This window comes from Bufo bufo, chromosome 3 (genome assembly GCF_905171765.1).
Source record: "Bufo bufo chromosome 3, aBufBuf1.1, whole genome shotgun sequence".
Classification (NCBI taxonomy): Eukaryota; Metazoa; Chordata; class Amphibia; order Anura; family Bufonidae; genus Bufo; species Bufo bufo.
The window spans coordinates 279,949,043-279,973,429 of NC_053391.1; the positions used below are offsets into that span (position 1 = coordinate 279,949,043).

Genomic DNA, 24,387 nt, shown 5'->3' on the forward strand with positions numbered 1-24,387 from the left:
AGACTTATTATGATGCCTGACTGAAGTGCTTCTAGCCAAGATACAGCAGGTTTCAGCAGGCTGCCCACCCACCTATTCCAGCTACTTGGACGTCTTTGATAAGGAGGAGGCTGAGACTCTGCCACCAGATTGGCCCTATAACTGCCGACCAATCTTTACCGCCACGTGGCTGTGGCAGTCTCTGCCAGAGACCCAGGCTGTGTCAGACTACGTCCGGATAAACCTGGAAAGAGGGTTACAATCTGCACTGGATACAAGACTGCTTTTAACAGCCAAAACTATGAAAACCTCATCATGCCCTTTTGTCAATGTCGCTCCTAAGGTTTTTCAGGAATTTATAAATGATGTATTTCTTGATCTGTCTGTGTAGTGGTCTATTTGGACACCATGATCTTCTCTCCTGATATTATTTTGCACCTGAGACATGTACGTACTATACTACATCACTTGAGAGAGAACTGATTGTATGCAGATTGAAAAGCCTCTCTACCATTCCTGGGTTATAATAATCTCTGATCGTGCTTCCGAGAAGGATCCTGAGAAGTCAACAGCTGCCCTAGGCAGGCCTTGTTCTACAGGCCTGCAGGCTATCCAGCCGTTCTTGGCCTTACCCAATTAGAGATTATCCCTCTTTTTCCACCCTGGCAATCCCCATCTCCATACACACCTCCAAAGGGGTAAATGCTAAGGAGTGGACACCAGATGCTTCCTCCTCATCTACCATTTTGCATCACCCAGATGTCTCTAGGCCTTCTTAGAGGTGGATGCAACTTCCATTTTTCCAACTTCCAAGTTGGAGCTGTTCTAACACAGATAAGTTCATCCATTAAGATGGTCACCTGTTGGCTCTTCTCCAAGTCTTTTTCCTCTGCAGAATGCAATCATGACAAAGAGGAGGTGGGGGTCCTGGCCTGGGGGCACTGATCTAAAGTTGCTGATCACTTTGGTCTCCATAAGACCGCTAGCCTGATTACCTGACATTACTGGTGGCCAATGACTTCTAAGGAGTTGGCAATTTTGTTGCTTCCTGTTCTACTTGTGCCCAGAACAAGACCGTAAAACACAGATCTTCAGGACATTTACTTCCTTTCTCAGTGACTAAGACCCCATGGCGACATATTGCTATGGACTTTATCATCAATTTGCCTTCTTCCCTTGGGATGTACTGTAATCTAAGTGGTGGCCTACCAACTTAAAAAATGCACATTTTATACCTGTCTGGTCTTCTTTCCGCCAGTCAGCTTGCTCCTGACATTCTCAGGTTGAATGGTTTGCCCCTTCCCATCATGTCTGATTGAGGAGTGCAGTTCATTTCCATGTTCTGGAAAGCTATCTGTAAACTGCTCGATATCAAACTGGACTTTAAATGGCCAAGTGTAATGCATCAATAAGGGTTTGGTGAACTATTTGCAACACTTCACTCATGCAAATCATGATGAATGGGCTAAGTTTTCTTACAGTAACCATCCCAGTGGGTCTATCAGCAAGACCCCTTTCTTCAGTGTATGGATGCCAATTCCTCTGCCTTACCTACCACCTAACGAGTATGGTTGCACTATGACTCTCTAACGAAGTCAGAAAGAAGGGTCAGGTCAGGGATTTTGGATACTTTTACTCTCAAAGGAGACAGGCCACCACTAGAGGTGGCTGACAGAGGCTTACTCACCCATCCCTATTGAGAACACATGCATTCTTGGCCAAGATTGGGTTATCATGATAACTAATTAGGTTACAGTGGGCTTGGTGTGCAGGTCAACAAAATTTAACAGCTCACCATGTCCTACTGGCATCATTCCTGGTGGAGGAGGTCCCATCATTGGCATCATTGGAGGGCCTGCCATTGGAGGTCCTGGCATCATACCAGGACGTGGAGGGCCACCTACAAGAGAAAAAAATATAAAATATATGAGCCATACAATGTATTTAGATAACAATATGGAATCAATCACATAAGCTAGGAAACAAAATATACAGTACTTACCTAAGCTAGGCGGTGGTGGGATCATGGAACTTCCAGTAGGTGGGGCAGCAAAAGGTGTGGGTGGTATCTTCCCCTGCTGAAAAGCAGCAGCTGAAAAAGAATAAGTAGCATTAGAATATATTTTAAAATAAAATATGGTAATATAGATCTACCGGTAAATGGAAAAAAACAGCAATACTGCTAATAAATGTATTATTCCTCAGCCTATTAGCACAGGTAACCATGTACATTTCAATATGGTGAGTTTACTCACCTTGTGCATCCTCCTGCTAATGCATACTCCTTTTGGGCCCCTATTTACCAGGTGATCAGCACACTGACCTGTAGATTCAGTGTATGCTGTGTTGGTCAGAATTCTTCTTTACTATGAAAGTCGATAAGATGGTCTCATAGATGCCAGGAAAGTAAACATGGTGCCCCGTACTAATGGGAAATCGAATACTACATTATCAGAGTATAGCTTTAATACAAACATAGGGGCACTTTTATTAAACCTGGTGTTTTAAGCACCTAAACTGGTGGTTGATCCGCTGGAGTTATGAAGAGGCGACGGCCTATTCATAACTTCAGCGTATCCTCTGCTAGTTCTAAATGTAAGACATCTTCCAAGCCATCTTACATTTAGACCGTTTTCCATGCCTAAAAACAGGTGTAGAAAATGGTAAATGAGACGGGCCTACCGGCTGTCCCCTTCACCTCCCACTTTATTTTTAGACCTGGCGCGAGCGGGAAGAAATTACACATTGCAGCACAACTAACCTTTGCACCACAATCTACGCCCGAAATATACCTAATTTAGGTGTATTTAAGATTGATAAATGATCCCCATAAATCGCTATTAAGTGACAAAAGGAGTTATGATGGTCAATGGAAACGTTTTCCTGAATCAGATTGAGGTTAAAGAGGGACTTTCATGGGTCCAGACATTATCAAATAAGTAGGGGGTTGTGTAGGACAGTGCGCTCAGTTCCCCCGCTGTACTCCCCTTTTACTTTTCCCGCCTGGTATGGTAATGAATAGCATTGGTACAGGGAGGAGGAGACTGGACATCTTTCTCCCTGGCTGTAGCGCAGACCAATCGCAGGAGAGAGCGTCACAGCCAAGGAGAAGGTGAGCTTTTTCTCTCCCTTGCTGTGATGCTTTCCATGAACAGAAGCGTATAAGGCCCACTCTCTAGGCTTGGTCTCATAGGCAAATGTTGGTTGAAACTGACAGTTTACAATACAATACAGCAAAAATATACATATTAGGTATCACATCCGTAGCAACCAGTTCTACAGAATTATATGATATGATCTACTTCATTATGTAAACTGTGTAAAAAAAAAAAAAAAGGTTGCCAGAAAAAGCATTTGGTCACCTCACAAAAATAATAATGTCGATCAATCAAAAAGTACTATGTACCCCAAAATGGCACCAATAAAAACGTCCTCATCCTGCAAAAAATGAGCCCTCATACAAGACCACGGCAAGAAAAAGAAAATATTGCTCTCAGAAAACAGAGGGAAAAAAATTTAAATTTTTCTTCAAGAATGTTACGCAGACTGCAAAATGTAAAAAAAAATACTATGTAAAATTGGAAACTATAAATTGTACTGACCAGCAGAATACAATACGCCTTTTACACCTAAGCCCTCTAATACATTCAAGCAAAAGAATAGGGTCGCAAGCAGAGTTTTTCTAAAACCAGCAAACACAGCATATTAAGTGGGCAGAATGGGCTTAACATACTGGGCACTGAAATGGTATATTTCACTTTGTATCAACTGCTCTGGGGTTAAAATGTTCACAATACCCTTTGGCAAATTCTGTGAGGACATTTCTAAAATGGGGTCAATTCCCTCCCTCTCTTCTAAACCCTGCAGTATGCCCAAAAGGCAGTAGAAAAATGATGTAACAAAATTTCTGGTACCTTTTCTTCTATCATTTGTGAAAAGTAAATATAATCCAAAACTACATAGCTTAAAAAAAAATAAAAAATTATATAATTTTTTTTGTTATGTCCCAATAAAACAAAAAAATTAAAAGGCCTGTTGGGATCTAAGCAATAATACATCTCAACAGAATTGTAGAGGGGTGTAGTTTCCAAAATAGGGTACTTTTTTGGGGAGTTTCCACTGTAGGGGTACCTCAGGATCTCTTCAAATGCAATATGGTGCCTAAAAACCATTCTAGTGAAATCTGCCCTCCAAAAGCCTATGGCATCTGTTCCCTTCTGAGCCCTGTGGTATGCCCATACAGCAGTTTATAACCACATGAGGTGTTGCTATATTATATATATATTTTTTTTTTTTTGCTGTTAAGTCTTGCTGTATTACAGGAAAAAAAGGATTAAAATAGAAAAATTATTACTTCCACGTCCATATGTCCATTTTGTTTTAAAGGGGTTATTCGAGAAAAAAAAAAAAAGTCCCCCATATGCCCGGACCCCTCAAACTGAATCTACTTACCTTGCTCCCCACGCATCTCCTGGTCCGTGCACCGCCGTTTCTCCCCGTGCGCAGATGAAAACATCTGGTGTTGGGGGGCAGTCAATGGCAGGTGGTGACGAGCCTCCCTAGCATCGTAACTGACTGTCAGTTATTCTCTGATAAATATCACTCATGTCACATTTCTAAAGTCTTTTCAGTCCTGGTCATAAAGGGTGGGCTACTTTCTGGCTACTGTTGACCAATGTGTATGTAAAATAGCTATATTGCATTTTAAAATAGAGCCTTAGTCATAGGCCATGTCTCCTTGTTAGCCATATCTTCTCTGCTGTCTGCATAAAGGTCCTGTCCATATTGCAATCCACAAAATTGCACCTTCCATGTGCAATCCCCATTTTTCTCACTTCCCATACTAGAAATGACTATTCTTGTCTGCAATACGGACAAGAACAGGTCATGCGCTATAATTTGCAAAATAGACACACTGATGCGGACAGCACACAGATGAGATCTGTGTGCTGTCTGGGTCTGTGCGCAATCAGCAAACAAAAAAAACTAATCAGGGATATAAAATAAGGTTATGCGCATGTAGCCTAAGATGGCTAGTGGGTCATGTGAACAGACATATCACTGAGCCTTCTCCATTCAAACACGCTTAACTAAACTCTCAACAGTATAAGTGCAGATGGCAGGTGCAGTGTATTTGAATAGAGGAGAGTGATTTGACTGGTTACATGAACCTTCATCACCACCCATTTTATGAACAGGACCTTGGCTGGACAGCACAAAAGACTTGACCAACAAGAGAGCATACCTTCTGAAATATAGACAATGGTGTTGAATATCAAAGGCTGTATTAGTATGTGCCATATATTTCTCACATTAATCAACAGTAACCAGAAAGTGGCCAACCCTTTAACAGGGAAACGTGCACCAAATATTTAATGCCAGTTAACCCCTTGACGCATTTGGATGTAACTGTACGTCCAAATTGCAAGTGACTTACTGCATTTGGACGTACAGTCACAGCCAAACTGCTTACCGTGGCTGTGACACTAAAGTGTCACAGCCTCGAAGTCTCCGCTCTCTTTGAGAGCAGACACCAGGGACGCCAGCAAGGGACCAATCAGAGTAACCCCTTGCCAGCAAGTGCTCCGAATGGTTAGTCTCTAGACTAAGACTAACCATTTGGAGCGCGGAACTGTAAAAATGCCGGTTTCAGGCTGTGATCTCCACTCTGGAGATAGCAGCCTGAAATAGGGTAAGACCCCCTGTGTGCCACCGGGCCCTGATGATTTCCGTGCCCCTTGTTAATGCCCCACGATGCCGTCATTTCCTCCCTTCCCCTGATTCCCCCTGCTTCTCTGTGCCGGCATTGATGGCAGCGGCTCAAGAACAGAGGCGCTGCTATCAGCGGAGAATACCTGCTGTAATTTACAGCTGACACTCTGCTGCAACAGCCAAAATCAGTGCTGGCACCGAACTCGGCATCTATGGTGTTGAGAGGTCGGGAGTGCCCTCTCTTCCATCAGGCCTCCGCTGCTGCGATGGCAGCAGCCCGATGGTAACCACGGCAACCAGACACCTTGCAAAAGGTGTCCGAGCTGCCATGTATCTAAGGCTGATCAGACCCCGATGGTCTAATCAGCCTAAGGCCTCTTTCACACGGGCGTTGCGGGAAAATGTGCGGGTGCGTTGCGGGAACACCCGCGATTTTTCCGCGCGAGTGCAAAACATTGTAATGCGTTTTGCACTCGCGTGAGAAAAATCACGCATGTTTGGTACCCAAACCTGAATTTCTTCACAGAAGTTTGGGCTTGGGTTAGGTGTTGAAGATTTTAATATTTTCCCTTATAACAAGGTTATAAGGGAAAATAATAGCATTCTGAATACAGAATGCTTAGTAGGTGATCAATTGAGGGTTAAAAAATAAAAAAAATTAACTCACCTTCTCCTCTTGTTCCCGGTCTCTTCTTTACTTCTTCAATGATGAGCTGTGGGCTAAAGGACCTTTGGTGACGTCAGATCACATGCTCCAATCACATGGTACATCACCGTGGTGATGGACCATGTGATCTGACGTCACCACAGGTCCTAGCCGGTATTTTCATCTTTTAAGAAGTAAAGAAGAGACCGGGAACTACGCGAACAAGAGAAGGCGAGTTAATTTTTTAATTTTTTTTTAACCCTCAATTGATCACCTACTAAGCATTCTGTATTCAGAATTCTATTATTTTCCCTTATAACCATGTTATAAGGGAAAATAATACAGGGAATAGACTGTCACCTAGCAACCATGCGTGAAAATCGCACCGCATCCGCACTTGCTTGCGGATGCTTGCGATTTTCACGCAACCCCATTCACTTCTATGGGGCCTGCATTGCGTGAAAAACATAATATAGAGCATGCTGCGATTTTCACGCAACGCATAAGTGATGCGTGAAAATCACGGCTCATCTGAACAGCCCCATAGAAATGAATGGGTCGGTATTCAGTGCGGGTGCAATGCGTTCACCTCACGCATCGCATCCGCGCGGAATACTCGCCCGTGTGAAAGGGGCCTTACGCCTCATGCACACAGCCGTGTTCCACGACCAAGAGCAGTCCGTGGTAAAAGCCTGGATTTCTGTTGAGAGCAGGAGCGCACAGCCTCACTGGTTGCTATGCCGCCGTGCGCTTCATGCCACTGCTGCACTACAGTAATATAAATTTTTAAAAAAATTGTCTTTTGTCATATCAGTTAATTTACGTCAAAAAAATAATGAAAAAAAAACAAAAAAAAAACAAAAAACTACACAATTGGTATCACCGCATCCGTAATGACCTGATCCATAGAAGTATCATGTTAGTTAGGGTACTTTCACACTTGTGTTGTTGGATTCCGGCAGGCAGTTCCGTCGCCGGAACTGCCTGCCTGATACGGCAATCTGTAGACTTATCCGGATGCGGATCAGTCTCACAAATGCATTGCAATACCAGATCCGTCTCTCCGGTCGTCATCCGGAAAAAACGGATCCGGTATTTATCTCTTTCACATTTTTAAAGGTCTGCGCATACGCAGACCGCAAAATCGTATCAGTTTTTCCAGAACACTTGAGGCAAAATCCGGCATTAATGCATTTTAATGGAAAATAATGGCGGATCCGGCATGTGTTCCGAAATTTTGAGTGGAGAAAATACCGCAGCATAATGCGATATTTTCTCCATCCAAAAACCGTACAGTGACTGAACTGAACAGCTTTTTCCGGTATTGAACCCCTAGGACGGAACTCAATACCGAAAAAGTTTAACGCAAGTGTGAAAGTACCCTAACTCCGCGCGGCGAACGCCATAAAAAAAATAATGTAAATTCAATGACAGAATTGCTGTTTTTGTCCCCTCACCTCCACAAAAATATAAACAAGTGATCAAAAATTCATATGCACCCCATATAAACAAAAACAAAAAAAAAAAGACAAAATTCCCATTTTTGCCCAATTTACCTACACATTTTTTTTAATCACTTTTTATAAAAAAAAAAAGTCATATGTACCCCAAAATGATACCAATAAAAACTACAGCCCAACCCACAAAAAACAAGCCCTCAAACAGCTACATTGGTACTAATAAAAAGAAAAGTTATGGACTTTATTATGACGATACAAAATATCATTTATTTTTATTAGTAAAACATAAAACTATATAAATTTGGCATCACCATAACCGTATCAACCCACAGAATAAAATCATAATATTTACTGCAAGAGTCAACCTATAAAAATAATAAACAGACAGAATTGCCATTTTTACCCACTTCATCTCCACAAAAAAAAGTAATAAAAAGTGATCAAAAAGTCTTATGTACCCCAAAATGATACCAATAAAAACTACAGCCCGTTCTGCAAAAAACAAGCCCTCACACAGCTACATTGGAGAAAAAAATAACAAGGTCATGGCCCCTAAAATCAATTTCAGCAAATTACATGTTAGAAAACGAGATTTTTGTATAACTTACCAGTAAAATCTCTTTCTCGCTCTTTCCTTGGGGGACACAGAAGACCTTGGGTATAGCTCATCTCCCTAGGAGGCGTGACACTAAGTGAAGACTGTTAAGCCCCTCCTCCACAGCTATACCCTCAGCCTGGAGAGAGAGACTGCCAGTTGCGTGTCCAAGTAGTGAGAAAAGGCAAAGTCCAAAAAAATTGGAACCAACAAGCCAACTACCCTAAGGGTAAAACAAACTCGGAAACAGTCAGAGAAGAACAAAGAATGGGTGGGTGCTGTGTCCCCCAAGGAAAGAGCGAGAAAGAGATTTTACTGGTAAGTTATACAAAAATCTCGTTTTCTCGCCCAATTTCCTTGGGGGACACAGAAGACCTTGGGACGTTCAAAAGCAGTCCAAAGGGGGAGGGACCACAGCACCAGGGCGAAGCACCCGAAGGCATCAAAAAAACCCGCCGCCTGCAGACCAGGCGGCCCAAGGCAGCATACGCCGAAGCCCGCGTATGCACCCTGTAGAACTCGGTAAGGTGTGCAAGGAAGACCAGTGACCGCCTTGCACAAATGGATGGCCGAAGCCTAAAGCCTCCGGCCCAGGAAAAAACAGACGGCCCTGGCCAAATGAATGGTGACACCAAAAGCAGGACCCTGCCCTTGGTGCGGCAACCACAACAAGAGCCACTCTGAGAAAGCGGAAGAAAGCCACCCTGGAGGCCGTCAACCCTTTGCTCGGACCTCCTGGAAACATAAGAGACCGAACTCGACAAGAGTCGGAGATCTCCAAGTAAAAACTGCAAGGCCCAAACAACGTCCAAATCGGTGAAGTGTCCGTTCCCGGGGGGGGGGGGGGAAGGGGAGGACGACTGCCTCAATGAAATGAAGGACAAATACCACCTTCAGAAGGAAGGAAGAGACGGAATGGAGAACAATCCTGTCCTGGGGGAAGACAGAAGGCTCGGAACAAGAAGGGCCGCCACTCAGGCACCCGTCAGAGACACGATGGCTACAGAAAACCCAACCGTACAGGACAGAAGGAGTAGAGAGAACTTCTGTAACGGCTCCAAGGAAAAATTGGAGCGCCAAGAGCCCAGTATGTAGTTCCCAGGACGGTACCGGAGGGCAGTACAAAGGAACCCAAGAGCCGCTCCATGGAAGAAGTTCCTGACAGGCCCAGAGGGACGGGGAACGCTGAAAGAGGAAGGACAGGAATGACACTTGATACTTCAAGCAACAGAGTCCCAGCCCCAGGTCCAGGCCGGACTGGAGAAAGACAGAACCATGGAGAAAGGCAGAGTGGGGGAACGCCCAGCTTCCCACAGAACCCCAGGTAAAGCCCTAAGTCCTACCACAGATCCTGGACGAAAACTCGGCTAGAAGCGAACACTAGCGAGCCCACTAGAGTCGCCTGGGCAAGCGGGTGAAAACCCAATGATCAGGCGCGGACCAGTAACACGGGTAGAACAGTCGGTAGAACTGGTCCCGTCGGCCCCCGAGCAAGGTTGTCCCGTATCCCCCCAGAGTGGGGAAGCAGAAGGACAAACGGACAGGAACCGAAGGGTCTGCCCAGCAACCGCCAGGACAAGACAGGCTAAAGCCGAAGCCAATGTAGCCACCACAGGAAGACAGACTACAGTTCCGGTGTGGGAGATCAAAAGACAATCCTGACCAAATGGTAGTCCTCCCAAGTTACCGAGAAGGTGAATCCAAAGCCGAAACATTGCCTAGAATGGAAAAAACGCAATCTGCACCCAGCGGGAGGACAGAAAGCGGTAGACCCGGTAACTAGGCACACAGCTAGTACAGCCAGTGTGGACAAGGGAGACTGAAAAGGAACACCATAACCATCCAAATGAACAAACATGCTCTCCCCAGAGGGAAGGGCAGTGAAGGAACAGCCTCTGAAGCGTGGCCGGAACAGACGCCACATCGGAATGATCTGTACCGAGTGGGAGTCAAACAGAGCCGGCGAGAAAAGGCAGGCGAGACAGAGGCCGGTATAACACCCTCCAACAAAAAAAGGGGGGGTGGGCAACAGAGAGGCCATAGGACAGCTCAAAAGCAGAACACCGCTACACAGAGACGCCCGGTTCACCGCCACGCAGAAGGCGAATACCCTGAAGAACCCAAGGTGGAGGTCCCCCGGACCTGTATAAGCGAGCACCCAAGAGAAGTTGGGTGACCTCCCCAAGAAGAGCGCCCGAACCTGGTAGCAGATCAGACTGAAGCACCGAGGGCGCCAATCCGGAAAGAATCATACCACACTGCACCAGAATGATCTCCTTAGAGAATAGTGCAAGGCTTGCGGCAATCATCGTATCCCAAGAGAAAAAGAATGTCGCAGGAGGAAGGAGGCTACGTACGAGTAGCCCCGTAAGCAGTGAGAAGGCCAACCCACCTACAGGACGAGAAGGCATACACGGCCCAAACAACGCACAAGAACGTCCGCTCACTGCAAAAATATAACACCGCGAAGAGGGCCAGCCACAGAGTGCCACAGTATCTACGGGAGTGCAAACTGAAAGGAGTTATGCACAAGACTAATATGGAATGCGATGGAACGCAAACTGACCGCCCCGAAAGGGAGGAAATGTACCTGGCAAACTGCAGTGGGCAAGAATGCAAAGGCCTGCCCCAAAAAGGGGGAGATGCCCAAGGCCGGACCTACGTCAGAGAAGTAGGGCATACCATACTTCGCCCAGAAAGGCGCCATGCACATGGCCACACAGTATCCAGCGGAAAACGCAGGGGGTCCACCTAGGGAAAAGGGGGACATGCATAGGGCTATCCTAGCATTAAGTGAGTGTGCGACAATTCACCCAACACCGAAATTTCGTGAGAGTGTAACTACTCCGCCAATGAAGGGGAACATGTGCAAGTCCAGTACAGCACATACAAGGACAGCCTTGAATCTTGTGAGCGTGCAAAATTCCACCCATGGAATGAGGGGTGGTCACGCCAAGGCCAGCACCGTATCCAAGGGGAGCGCAAGCGTTCCGCCCATGTTAGAGGCCATGCTCAAGGCCAGCAACGTATCTGGTGAGCGTAGTATGCCGCCCAGAAAAGGAAGGGGGGGGGGGAATCATGCACAAGGCCAGCATCGCATTCAGGGAGAATGCGAGCAGTCGGTGAGAATGTGTGTATGCCACCAGAAGGAGGCATGCCCATGGCCGGCAGCGAATCCAGTGAGAGTGCGTACACCGCCCACGGAAGGGGGGTCATGATGTGGCCGACGGTGGATCCAGAGAGAGTGCATGTATAGGGGTCATGCACATGGCCAACAATGTACAGGCGAGAGAACAACCACCGACCGAGGGAGTGTATGTATGCCGCCACCCGGGAAGGAGGCATGCCCAAGGCCGGTAGTGAATCCAATGAGAGTACATCATATCGCCTATGGAAGGTGGTCATGCACATGGCTGGCAGTGAATCCAGTGAGAGTGCCGAATGCCGTCCACAGAAGGGAGTCATGCCTATGGCAGGCAGCGAATCCAGAGAGAGTGCAGCGTTCCGCCTAAGGAAGGGGGTCGTGCACATGGCCAGCACCGTATCCGGTGAAAATGCAGTATTCCGCCTAAAAAAGGGGGGTCACGCACATGATCGGCAACGAATCCAGTGAGAGTGTAGCGTTCCGCCTATGGAAGGGGGGCACGCACATGGCCGGCAGCTAATCCAGTGAGAGTGCAGAGTTCCGCCTAAGGAAGGGGGTCGTGCACATGGCCAGCACCGTATCCGGTGAAAGTGCAGTATTCCGCCTAAAAAAGGGGGTCATGCACATGATCGGCAACGAATCCAGTGAGAGTGTAGCGTTCCGCCTATGTAAGGGGGTCGTGCACATGGCCAGCATTGTATCCGGAGAAACTGCAGTAGGCCGCCAAAGAAAGGGGGATCATGCACAAGGCCAACCCGCAGTTAGGGAGAGTGCAGTATCCCGCCCAGGAGGGGGGTCCTGCACATGGCAGGCACCATAACTGGAGAGGGTGACGAATGTTGCCTACAGAAAAAAGCATGCACCTTGACCAGCGCCGTAGCGCGGAGAGGGCAAAAAAACCCCCAGAAGGGGAAAAAAGAACCTGGCAGCGCCGCAGCCGGGGAGCGCGACACCATGCCGCCTATGGAAGGGGGGCATGTATACAGGCAGCACTCTGAGATGAGGCTGCAGCGTCCTGCGCAGCCCACAAGTCATATTATAATAAATATTTTTTTTTTTTTTTTTTTTTTTTTTTTTTAAACACACAGCCTCACTGAGGCAGATGCCACCTACAGGGCACAGATCCACCCATACAGGCCTATCCTCTGTGGGCGGGGGAACCTCCAGGCGGGAAAAATTCGCGCCTGGAGAAGTTCCAGCCCCCTCCAACAGAGGCCTGAATTTTTGCGGCCTAGTAGGCCGTGAAGCTGGGGCCTAAATTTTTAGCGGCGCCCGGCGAACCGGGGCCGCACAGTATTTAAAGTAGCGTCCGGGCCTACGGAGCGGCACATACCGGCCGCGGGTGCCCACCCCGCGGGCCGGAAGAGCCGGGGCCTAAATTTTTAGCGGCGCCCGGCTGACCGGGGCCGCAAGTACCTAAAGTACCAGCCGGGCCTACGGAGCGGCACATACCGGCCGCGGGTGCCCACCCCGCGAGCCGGGGACCCGGATAGAGCGGGATCGTCTTGAAGTGGAACACAAGACTTCGGCGCCCGGCCGACCGGAAGGTTCCGACGGTCAGCCGGGGCTGTTGAAGCGCTCCTTTGCAGGCCGCGGTGCCCACCCAGGTGTCCGGAAGTCAGGACCCTGCACCCGGCAGCCATTTTACCCCTGGAGCGGGCCCTTGGCCTAGAACAGCGCTCCATATGATTTCACCCCTGCCGGCAGCTACAACCACCTTTCCCCTGGACCGGTGAGAGCAGGGAGGGTCAGTGGCAGCAAGGCGCGGGCCCTCTGGCCCTGAAGTAGTGGCCGGTAAGAGGGAGGGGGACCCTGAGACCGGGTCTGTGAGGGTGGGACGCCTGCATGACCCCTCCGTCAGGGGCAGCTAGGTGCGGACCTCCGCAGCTCCCTAGGCATTCCTCTTGTAGGAACAAGGGTGCCAATGTCCTGGAGGCCAGGAGAGAGGGAGCAGATGTCGACCTGCGGCAGCCCAGGGCCAGCCTAGGTCTAGCAGGGACAGAAGGGTCCATAGGCCCAGGTAAGGGTCAGGCACGCAGGAGACCGAGGGGGGAGGGGGGGGGACGTAGGGCTGGAGAAGCCAATCTCTCACCATAGCCGTCTTCACCCTCGGTCCGTTCCAGCAGGGTCGCCCCTTCAGCTACTGGCACCGTAGTGGCAGGACGCCGGGGGAGGGACTTGGCGTGCGGGCGACCCTTGTGCTGGCGGGATGCAGGGGAGCTGAGCTGCCCTGGTCCACCTTGCCTTCTGTGGGGGAGGCAGCAGTGCGGGTGACCGGCACTGGCGCAGCTCAACCCCGGGAGAACAGAGAGGTCTAGTGCGTCTCTGTTATCCCTGATGATCTGGAACAAAAAGAAAATAAAAAAGTAAAAATCTAAAATTGAAACAAGGAGAAAGCAGCCCTGCAGAGCAGGGAGTGTCTTGCCTCCTTGGACACTAAGCAAAAACTGGCAGTCTCTCTCTCCAGGCTGAGGGTATAGCTAGGAGGGGCTTAACAGTCTTCACTTAGTGTCACGCCTCCTAGGGAGATGAGCTATACCCAAGGTCTTCTGTGTCCCCCAAGGAAATTGGGCGAGAAAATCCTGATAACGTTCCTTCCCTTCTGAACGCTGCCATCTCTGCAGTATTCAGGAAAAATAAAAAAAGCATAACAAATTGTGAGGTGCATTTTCTCCTGTTACCCCTTCTGAAAATAAAAAAATGTGGGACTAAAACATTATATTGGAAATAAAAGTTAATTTTCATTTTCACAGCCATGTGTTTCTAAATTATATGAAACACTTGTGTCAAAGCATTCAACTTAACTCAGATTCCAAAATGGGGTCACTTTTTTGGGGTTTTCTTTCTATGGGTACCTCGGGGTCTCCTCAAATGTGACAGTGCCCGAAAACTATTCCAGCAAAATCTGCCCTCCGTTAATAATATGGCGCTCCTTTCCTTGTGCGCCCTGCCGTGTGCCCATACAGCAGGTTACAACCACATATGTGGTATCTCTGTAAAGTGCAGCATCAGGGTAATAAATAGTGAGGTTTGTTTAGCTGTTAACCCTTGCTGTGTTACAGGAAAAATTTATCAAAAAGGAAAATCTGCACACCAAAAAATTAAATATTAACATTTTCTCTCCATTTTGCTTTAATTCTTGTTGAATACCTAAAGGGTTAACAAAGTTTGTAAAACCAGTTTTTAATAACTTGAGGGGTTTCGTTTCTAAAATGAGGTCATTTATGGGTGGTTTCTACTATGTAAGCCCCAAAAAGTGACTTCATAACTGAACTGGTCCTTAAGGCCTCATGCACACGACCGCTGTTTGCATCCGCGTCCGTTCCGTCATTTTTCACAGTTTGGCGGAAGTCCCATTCATTTCTATGGAGCTGTGAAAAAAAAACTGATAGTCCTCCGTTTTTTCTCTGCGTCCGTGATTCCAGTCCATCAAAAAAAATATAACCTGTCCTATTCTTGTCAATGGAAAACGGAGGACGGACCCATTCAAGTCAACGGGTCCGTCAAAAAAACGGATGCACAACTGGTGTCATCCGTGTCAGTTTTTTTCTACAAGATCTTGGTGCAATAAAATTACACTTTTCATTAACCTTCCCTTTTTTCCCCCGTCAGACAAAAAAAAAAAAAAGGAAGACACAAGGAAACACCACTGAAGCCAAATCACTGACCGTGAAAAAACAGTCATGTGCATGACGCCTAAGAGTGGGTTTTGGCAATTTAAAAAAATAAATAAAATTAAATTTGCTTCTAAACCTACCTTCCTGAAAATATAAAATATTTAAAAAATGATGCCAACATAAAGTAGACATATGGGAAAGGTAAAGTAATAACTATTTTATCAAGTATCACTATCCGTCTTAAACGCAGAGAAACTCAAATTTTCAAAATAGCAATTTTTTTTTAAGCAAATTTTGCATTTTTTTATGCATAAAGATAAAATGTATCAAGTGAAATTCACAATAAACAAAGTATGATGTGTCACGAGAAAACAAGCTCAGAATGGCTTGGATTAGTAAAAGCTTTCCAAAGTTATTACCAAATAAAGTGACAGGTCAGATTTGAAAAATGGGGCTCCGGCATTTGGTCTAAACTGGCTGTCGCTTGAAGGGGTTAAAGACCCCACCCCCGTTCGTCCACTCTTGGCCCCGTTGATTTTGGCGCCTTATATTATAATGAGCCGACTGTTCTCTTCTCCCCAAATAACACGGCATGTGTGGAAGGAAGTCATTTTCTCTATGTATTACTATGGAACACTCAATGTCAGTCTTATAGGAATGAATAGAGAAGTAACTGACATCCTGTCCTGTGTTAGTTGGAGATCGGAGAGTTGGTTACATGATAGCTAAAAATTAAAAGGGAGAGGATAACTCAAACAGTCACTGATGAGAAGATTACAATCACTACAGATTGCAGCCCTAGCATGATGCAACAAGCGATTATTTTAGTAATAGAGTATTTTGCAGATAATTTTTACGATCAGAAAAAACGAAGAAAAAAATTAAGACTGTTTTCCTTTATAAAAACTCAGACCCCAGCCATCAGTCCCCAACACCTTCGTTCCTCCCTGTGCGATCAGCTCCACTATCCCCCAGTGCCACCAGCTGCCCCCCCCTTCCCAAAGTACCATCAGCTGCCACCCCAGTGTCATCAGATGAAATGATAATCTAACATGTCCAGCATCCAACTCACATCAGGTTAGAGAAGTCTGCAGACAGATCTCCAGAATGGAGAGTTTCTAGAAAGAATCCTAAGCCCTTTGGTACTGCTCAGGGATTGGTGACACCATTCCTGGCATATTTCCATAGGGCTGAGTGGCCTCTGCATGGGCTGTGGTTTCAGGTAACTTATAGGACAGGGCCAAATAGGTTTAAAGGGGAACTCCAGAATAACGATCATGCAGCGATGGCCTGGAGCCACACCATAAGCTTCATTCATTCTGTAAGGCCTCTTGTACACAAACGTGTGCTGCCCGTTGCCGTATTGCGGACCGCATTTGCGTATCCGCAATAAATGGGCACCGTTCCATGTGCATTCCGCATCACGGATGCGGACCCAAATCCGGAGATACGGAACAGTGCGGGCCGGAAGCGCGGAAAGGAACCCATACGGAGTGCTTCTGTGGTGTCTGTAAAAAGCTAGAATTTGTCCTATCTTTTTGCAGTACGAATGATCACGCACCCCATTCAAGTGAATGGGGTCACGATCCCCATGCGGCTGGCCCAGGGTCTGTGCCCGAGCATTGCGGACCACAATTTGCGGCCCGCAGCACAGGCACTGAGCCATTACGTTCATCTGGCCCAAGTCAGGTTGTCACTAGGATTGTAGCGGGTATCGAAATTTCGATACCGGGACAAAAGTATCGATTGGGTATCGATACAATACCAGGATTTCCATTTTTTTCGATACTGGCCTGCGCTTCTGCACAGTGTAGTATCACAGAACATGAGCACGCTGCAGCAGTCTCTCCCCGGGGCGGAGCGAGGGGAGAGAGCGGGGCGGAGCGAGGGGAGAGAAGGGCGCACTGCGCCACCAATAATAGTACTTTTCATGATTCTGGACTTTAAGCAGCAGGCTACACAGAGCAGCGCCCAGGGATGTCCCAGAACTTACTAGTATTCCTGGGCGCCGCTGCGTTCACCCGTGCCCCATTACAGTCTCCTGCAGTCCTGCTCCATATGCCAATTACTATCGGAGCAATGGGGAGGAGACAACAGCTTCTCTAGTGGGTATTCCTTCTCCCCTGGCTGTAGCGCTGTTCAATCGCAGCGCAGGGAGAAAGAACGCCCACTAGAGAAGCTGCTGTCTCCTTCCCATTGCTCAGATAGTAATTAGCATATGGAGCAGGACTGCAGGAGACTGTAATGGGGCACAGGCGCATAACAGGCGAACGGAGCAGCACCCAGGAATAAGAGTTGGGAGATCCCTGGGCGCCGCTCTGTGTAGCCTGCTGCTTAACAAAGTCCGAACCCATATAAGGTAGTCTTTAACTTTTAATACAGGAGGCAGGTGCCGGCAGCAGAATCGCATAGCCGACATCCTGCCTTTGACAGGGAGCTGTGATCAGCGGCAGTTAACCCCTTAGGTGCGGCACCTGAGGGGTTAACTGCAGTGGATCGCAGCTCCCTGTCAGAGGTCGGGTGTCTGCTATTTAATTCCGGCACCTGCCTCCTATATTTGTATTAACAGGCGCAACACGGTGTGCTGGCCGCATCTTTTGCAGTCCCACTGAAATTAATGAGTCCGCACCCGTTCCGCAAAATTGCAGAACGGATGCGGATCCATTTATACGGTCGTGTGAATGCACCCTTACACTGATTAGCAAAAGAGTAACAATGCTTTAAAAACTTATGATAGTCAGGCTCCATATCTCACCTTCCACTACAGTTTCGAATGTGAGACTACCATCATTTTATAGACAATCTTGGCCAACTCATAGAAAGGAGGGATCAATGGTGGTCTCAATGCTGAGACAAGTTACTTCATACACTCGAGTACTATGTATATAAAAAAGGACGACAGTGTTCCGGCAGGACAAAAACCTGAAGCATACACAGAGATTGGCAAAGAAATGGTTCAATGACAATGAAGTAGAGGTGCTGAATTGGCCCCACAATCTCCAGACCTCAACCCAATTGAACACTTGTGGATAGAGTTAGAGTTAAAGAAAAAGCTGTATTTGTACCCAAGTGAGTCGACCCATATGTACCAACATTGGGAGCATGTAGAAGAGACCTGGGAACAGATGTCGGTCAAGACATGTTTTGTATCTGATCAAGACTATGTCCAGAAGTATTCAGGTAGTGTTCAAAACCAAAAAGGTAGATTTATAAAGTAATAAAATTTCAAATTTCAAATGTTAGGAGCATAATAGTAAAAATGCAGTTACAAGAATTTACAAAACAAGAATCTGCTAAATAGTTGCAATTCCAATTTATATATGAGATAGTCAAGATGATTGTCTATGAAATGATTGTAGACTCCCATTTGAAGCTGTAATAGATGGTGAGATATGGAGCCCAAAAGTTCAAAACATTGTTACCCTTTTGCTTGTCGGTGGATATGGGAGGGTTCTCCAGGCATGCTTTGTGACCTGTGCAGACATCACTGTACAAGGAAAGAATAGATAAGCTTTGAAAAAAACACCTACTGTGAATGGTGGTTCCCATCTTATCTATACACAGAGGTGATATAATGAAAGTAGAATTAGAAATATAGATAAGAAGGTAACTGCAGTAAAGTGACCTGTATAGATAAAGAAGTGGTACCTATTTTTTATGTTTTTTGTTTAAACATACCGGTGGATATTAAGATAAAAAATTCTTTAAGAAGTTATTAAACATAAAAACGTGATGTAAACACATTTTCTGTTGACACATTCCCTTTGAACTCTGTTCCCCTCCATAGATTGTTTTTAGGTTCAGATGATACTTGGTCTCAAATGCAGACTCCACTACAGCAGTATTTGTAGGAAATGAGGATACTGTACAAAGTTAAACCTCTCTCCTTTAATAAGCTACTTACTAGTTTTATCAATTAAACTCTGAGCTTGCTCCTCCATCCATTTTTGATAGTAATCTTTAACGTTTTCCTTGTGCTTTCTTCCACTGCAGTGAGTCTTGCGGACTGATGGCTAGATAATCAAGGAAGGTTTCAGGTATAATGTTAATAAAACAACATATAAAAAGAAACACCAACAAGCAATTTTATTTGGCGTATTATTGTTGATACATAATGTTAAATTTGCCTACACTTCACAGAACCACCACTACATAAATGTAACCTTTATTTCTTATTCAGCAAGTTGAATAAGATTATCTTATTGAATAAGAAACAAAGGTTATGTTTTGTTTCATATGGTGGTGGTTCTGTGACTCCGACAGGTGGTCTGACTGCTAACATACCCATCAATCACAACAGGGTCCTGTGCCTGTAGTTTGAATGGATTGGTGATCACGCATGTGTGCTGCAGCTCCACTCAAAGTCCACAGGACCAATGTAGCAAAGGAGCAATGTACTTGGCTGCCTCCATCAGTCCTATAGACGACATCAGTCCTATAGAGACTAGAGTTGCACCGGGTATCGAAGTATCGATACCAAATCAATATACTTTTAGACCCGGACCGATACGATACTAGGCTGCGCAGCCTAGTATCAGTTAGAGAACATGGCACGTGCTGCTCTCAGCACGCACCATGATCTCTTCACCAGCACAGTGGAGAGGGAGGGAGTCCCTCCCCTCCTCTCCACTGTGACGTGGCTGCCGCTGCCACCAATGGGGAGATAACAGGAGGAGGAGAGGGACTGTGGCCAAATTTCGATACCACCAATAAATGTAAAACACATTAATTCAAGTATAGGCACGGGTGCCAACGGCGGTATCACATACCTGGCACTTGGCCTCAATAACAATGCAGCACCTGAGGAGTTAATTGCCAAGGTTCGGCAGATTGCATTCCCTGTTATTGAGACCCGCTGCCTATACTTGAATTAATGTGCTAATATATATCTATACATATATTCAAATCACCATACTTTGTGTATAGTATGTTTTAGAATAAGATTGGGGTGTACCTGCAGCATCATCCTAAAACTTGATCGGATTCACAGAGATTTATATGTACGGTTGGGAACATGGTACCATCTCCAAAGAACTGAATTCAGTTCTAGGCCGGTATGGTTAATTATGTATATATATTTGTATCAATAAAAGAGGAGATCTGAAATAGACATTTGTCGGCTGAGAGAAATCAGGTATCAAATTGACTTCAAATTATAATTGAAGGGTATTGTCATAATAAGGCATAGTAGTGGATATATATACATAAACTCGATTATTTTGACTTTCTTAAAAATCTTGCATATCATTGATTGAATTTCAATTGTTACCAATTTTCTTATATATATTAATTAGCACTGTATTATTGTTATTTAACCCTTTCATGACCAAGGGTCATTGATGTCCCAGTGTCCAGGTCAAAATTGACAAATCTGACATGCGTCACTTTATGTGGTAATAGCTTTGGAACACTTATTTATCCAAGCCATTCTGAGATTGTTTTCTCGTGACACATTGTACTTCATGATAGTCATAAATTTGAGTCAATATATTTCACCTTTATTTATGAAAAAAATCCCCAAATTTACCAAAAATTGGGGGGAAAAAAAATATCACAATTTCAATTTATTTGCTTCTAAAACAGAAAGTGATACCTAATAAAATATTTATTACTTAACATTCCCCATATGTCTACTCCATGTTGGCATCATTTTGGAAATGTCATTTTATTTTTTTAGGACGTTAGAAGTTTAGAAGCAATTCTTACAATGTTTAAGAAAAATTTCCAAAACCCACTTTTTAAGGACCAGTTCAGGTCTGAAGTCACTGAGGGGCTTACAAAGTGGAAACCACCCCATAAATGACCTCATTGTAGAAACTACACTCCTCAAGTTACTCAAAACTGATTTTACAAACTTTTTTTTAACCCTTTAGGTGTTCCACAAGAATTAAAAGGAAAATGGAGATGAAATTTCTAAATTTCACATTTTTGGCAGATTTTCCATTTTATAATTTTTTTTTCTTTAACACATTGAGGGTTAACAGCCAAACAAAACTAAATATTTATTACCCCGATTTACAGAAAACCCCCACATGTGGTCGTAAACTGATATAAGGGCGCACGGCAGGGCGCAGAAGGAAAGGAGCGCCGTATGGTTTTTGGAAGGCAGATTTTGCTGGACTGGTTTTAGATGCCAGGTCCCATTTAAAGCCCCCCTGATGCACCCATACAGTAGAAACTCTCAAAAAGTGACCCCATTTTGGAAACTAGGGGATAAGGTGCCAGTTTTAGTGGTACTATTTTGGGGTACAAATGATATTTAATTGCTCTATATTAATTTTTTTGTGAGGCAAGGTAACTGAAAAAAGGCTGTTTGGGCACCTTTTTTTTTTTTTACAAGATTCATCTGACAGGGTAGATCATGTGCTATTTTTATAGAGCAGGTTGCTACGGACACAATGATAAACTATGTCTACTTTGTTTGTTTCAGTTTTACATAAAGCATTTTTGAAAAAGAAATTATGTTTGTGTGTGTCCATTTTCTGAACGCCGCATGTTTTTATTTTTATGCCGATCGTCTTGTGCAGGGGCTCGTTTTTTGCAGAAAGAGTTGAGGTTTTTATTGGTACCATTTTTGGGTACATAGGATTTTTTGATCATTCATTATTACACTTTATGGGGCAAGGTGACCCAAAAAAATTGACTGTTTTGGAACAGTTTTTATTCATTTATTTTTACAGCGTTCATCTGAGGGGTTAGGTCATGTGACCGTTTTATAGAGCAGATCGTTACGGACGTGGCAATACCTAATATGTATACTTTTTCTTATTTATTTACGTTTTACACAATAGCAGCATTTCTGAAAAAAAAAAAAAAGAATGATGTTTTAGCGTCTCCATAGTCTGAGAGTCATAGCTTATTTTTGGGCGATTGTCTTAAATAGGGTCTCATTTTTTGCGGTTTGATTGGTACCATTTTGTTTGATATACACCTTTTTGATTGCTTGGTGTTGCACTTTTTGCGATGTAAGGTGACAAAAATGGCTTTTTTTATGGCGTTTATCGGACGGGATCTATCATGTGATATATTTATAGAGACGGTTGTTAAGGACGCGGTGATACGCAATATGTGTATTTTTATTTTTTTATATAGGAAAAGGCAATTAATTTTTTTATTGACATTTTTATTTTAACTTTTATTATTTAAAAAAATTTTTTTTAGCAAGTCCCTCTTGAAGATCCAGTGGGGCTGATGGCTGTACTATACTTTTCAATGCTCTTCATTGCAAACTATAATACTATCAGATGTCCTGTAGGTGGCAACACCAGAATGGAGCCGCCGCCATCAAACACAGCAGGGGGACCGCACCGGGGGCAGAGGGCAGCGCTGGAAAGGGGGAGGGTACAGCTAGCATTGTGGGGGCACGATGAATGTATGGGGAAGGGAGGGGGCGGACTCCATCAGGGGCAGGCTGCATGAATATGGATGGGGGCAGGGGGAACTGCATCGGGGTTGGAGGCGCACAGGAAGGGGGCACAAGGGCACTACCCGATTTCAGGCTCTGATCTGCAGAGCGCAGATCAGTGCCTGGAAAAGTTATTTTTTCACCGCCGCGATCCAATTGGTTAGTCTGCACAGACTAACCAATCGAATCGATTGCCGGCAAGGGACCACTCTGATTGGACCTATGCCGGTATTACTGCACTGTATGCTGTCCGTGATAACAGTGCAGGGACAGAAGCTTTAATCCAAGCGTTTTGCAGCGCTTGGATTAAAGAGCTGTCTGACGTCTATACACGTGCTAGCTGCACGGGGCATGTGCAAATAGCACGTATATAGACGGATTGCAGTCAGGAAGGGGTTAATATATATTTTGATTTACTACCGCCTTCTTTTTGTCTTCTAACTTAGAGCAGATCACGAGCTCGTTTTAGCTTGGCATTTATGATAATAGATTAGAATCTCCATTACAGATTCTAATTTATTTACATAAATAATATAAACTGTTAAGGGCTCTTTCACACCTGCGTTCTTTTCTTCCGGCATAGAGTTCCGTCGTCGGGGCTCTAAGCTGGAAGAATCCTGATCAGTTTTATCCTAATGCATTCTGAATGGAGTGAAATCCGTTCAGGATGCATCAGGATGTCTTCAGTTCCGGAACGGAACGTTTTTTGGCCGGAGAAAATACCGCAGCATGCTGCGCTTTTTGCTCCGGCCAAAAATCCTGAAGACTTGCCGCAAGGCTGGATCCGGAATTAATGCCCATTGAAAGGCATTGATCCGGATCCGGCCTTAGGCTAAACGTCGTTTTGGCGCATCGCCGGATCCGACGTTTAGCTTTTTCTGAATGGTTACCATGGCTGCCGGGACGCTAAAGTCCTGGCAGCCATGGTAAAGTGTAGCGGGGGAGCAGCATACTTACCGTCCGTGCGGCTCCCGGGGCGCTCCAGAGTGACGTCAGGGCGCCCCAAGCGCATGGATCACGTGATCGCATGGCACGTCATCCATGCGCATGGGGCGCTCTGACATCATTCTGGAGCGCCCCGGGAGCCGCACGGACTGTAAGTATACCGCTCCCCGCTCCTACTATGGCAACCAGGACTTTAATAGCGTCCTGGGTGCCATAGTAACACTGAACGCATTTTGAAGACTGATCAGTCTTCAAATGCTTTCAGTACACTTGCGTTTTTCCGGATCCGGGGTGTAATTCCGGCAAGTGGAGTACACGCCGGATCCGGACAACGCAAGTGTGAAAGAGGCATAAATCGGAGACAGCATAAATATTCCGACATAATACAAGAATGGCTATTTTCACACTAGCGTTTTGGCTTTCCGTTTCTGAGATCAGTCATGGGCTCTCAAAAGCGGTCCAAAATGGATCAGTTTTGCCCTAATGCTTTCTAAATGGAAAAGGATCTGCTCAGAATGCATCAGTTTGCCTCCGTTCAGTCACCATTCCGCTCTGGAGGTGAACATCAAAACGCTACCTGCAGCTGCATGAAAGCTCGGACCTGATAATCCAGAAATATTCCGGAGTTTAGGTGTGTAAACAGCAGGGACTTAAGAAAAAGAATTGTGCACAGGGGTGGACTGTGAACTTAAAGATTTTCATACTGATAGCCAGTCCTCAGGATAGGTCATTATTATCAGATTGGCAGGGATCAGTCAATCCATACATCAAATGATCAGGAATGACTCCAGTGCCAGAAATAAAACACTGGAATTGCACATCTCTATCCACTGTGTAATGAGTAGAGCTGGTTACTGCAGTGCTGCTCCCATTTACGGTAAGT

General features: G+C 45.5%; 1 protein-coding gene across 1 annotated transcript in view; it reads right to left on the reverse strand.

Moving 5' to 3' along the window:
- SNRPC (small nuclear ribonucleoprotein polypeptide C) overlaps positions 1 to 24,387 on the reverse strand; it is a 65,275-nt gene that overhangs the window by 14,655 nt on the left and 26,233 nt on the right. Inside the window, exons 3-5 of the mRNA XM_040424156.1 lie at positions 19,059 to 19,167; positions 1,982 to 2,071; positions 1,775 to 1,879 (exon numbers count right to left, since the gene is read on the reverse strand). Of these exons, the coding sequence (XP_040280090.1) occupies positions 1,775 to 1,879; positions 1,982 to 2,071; positions 19,059 to 19,167 (304 nt within the window). The remainder of the gene's footprint in view (positions 1 to 1,774; positions 1,880 to 1,981; positions 2,072 to 19,058; positions 19,168 to 24,387) is intronic.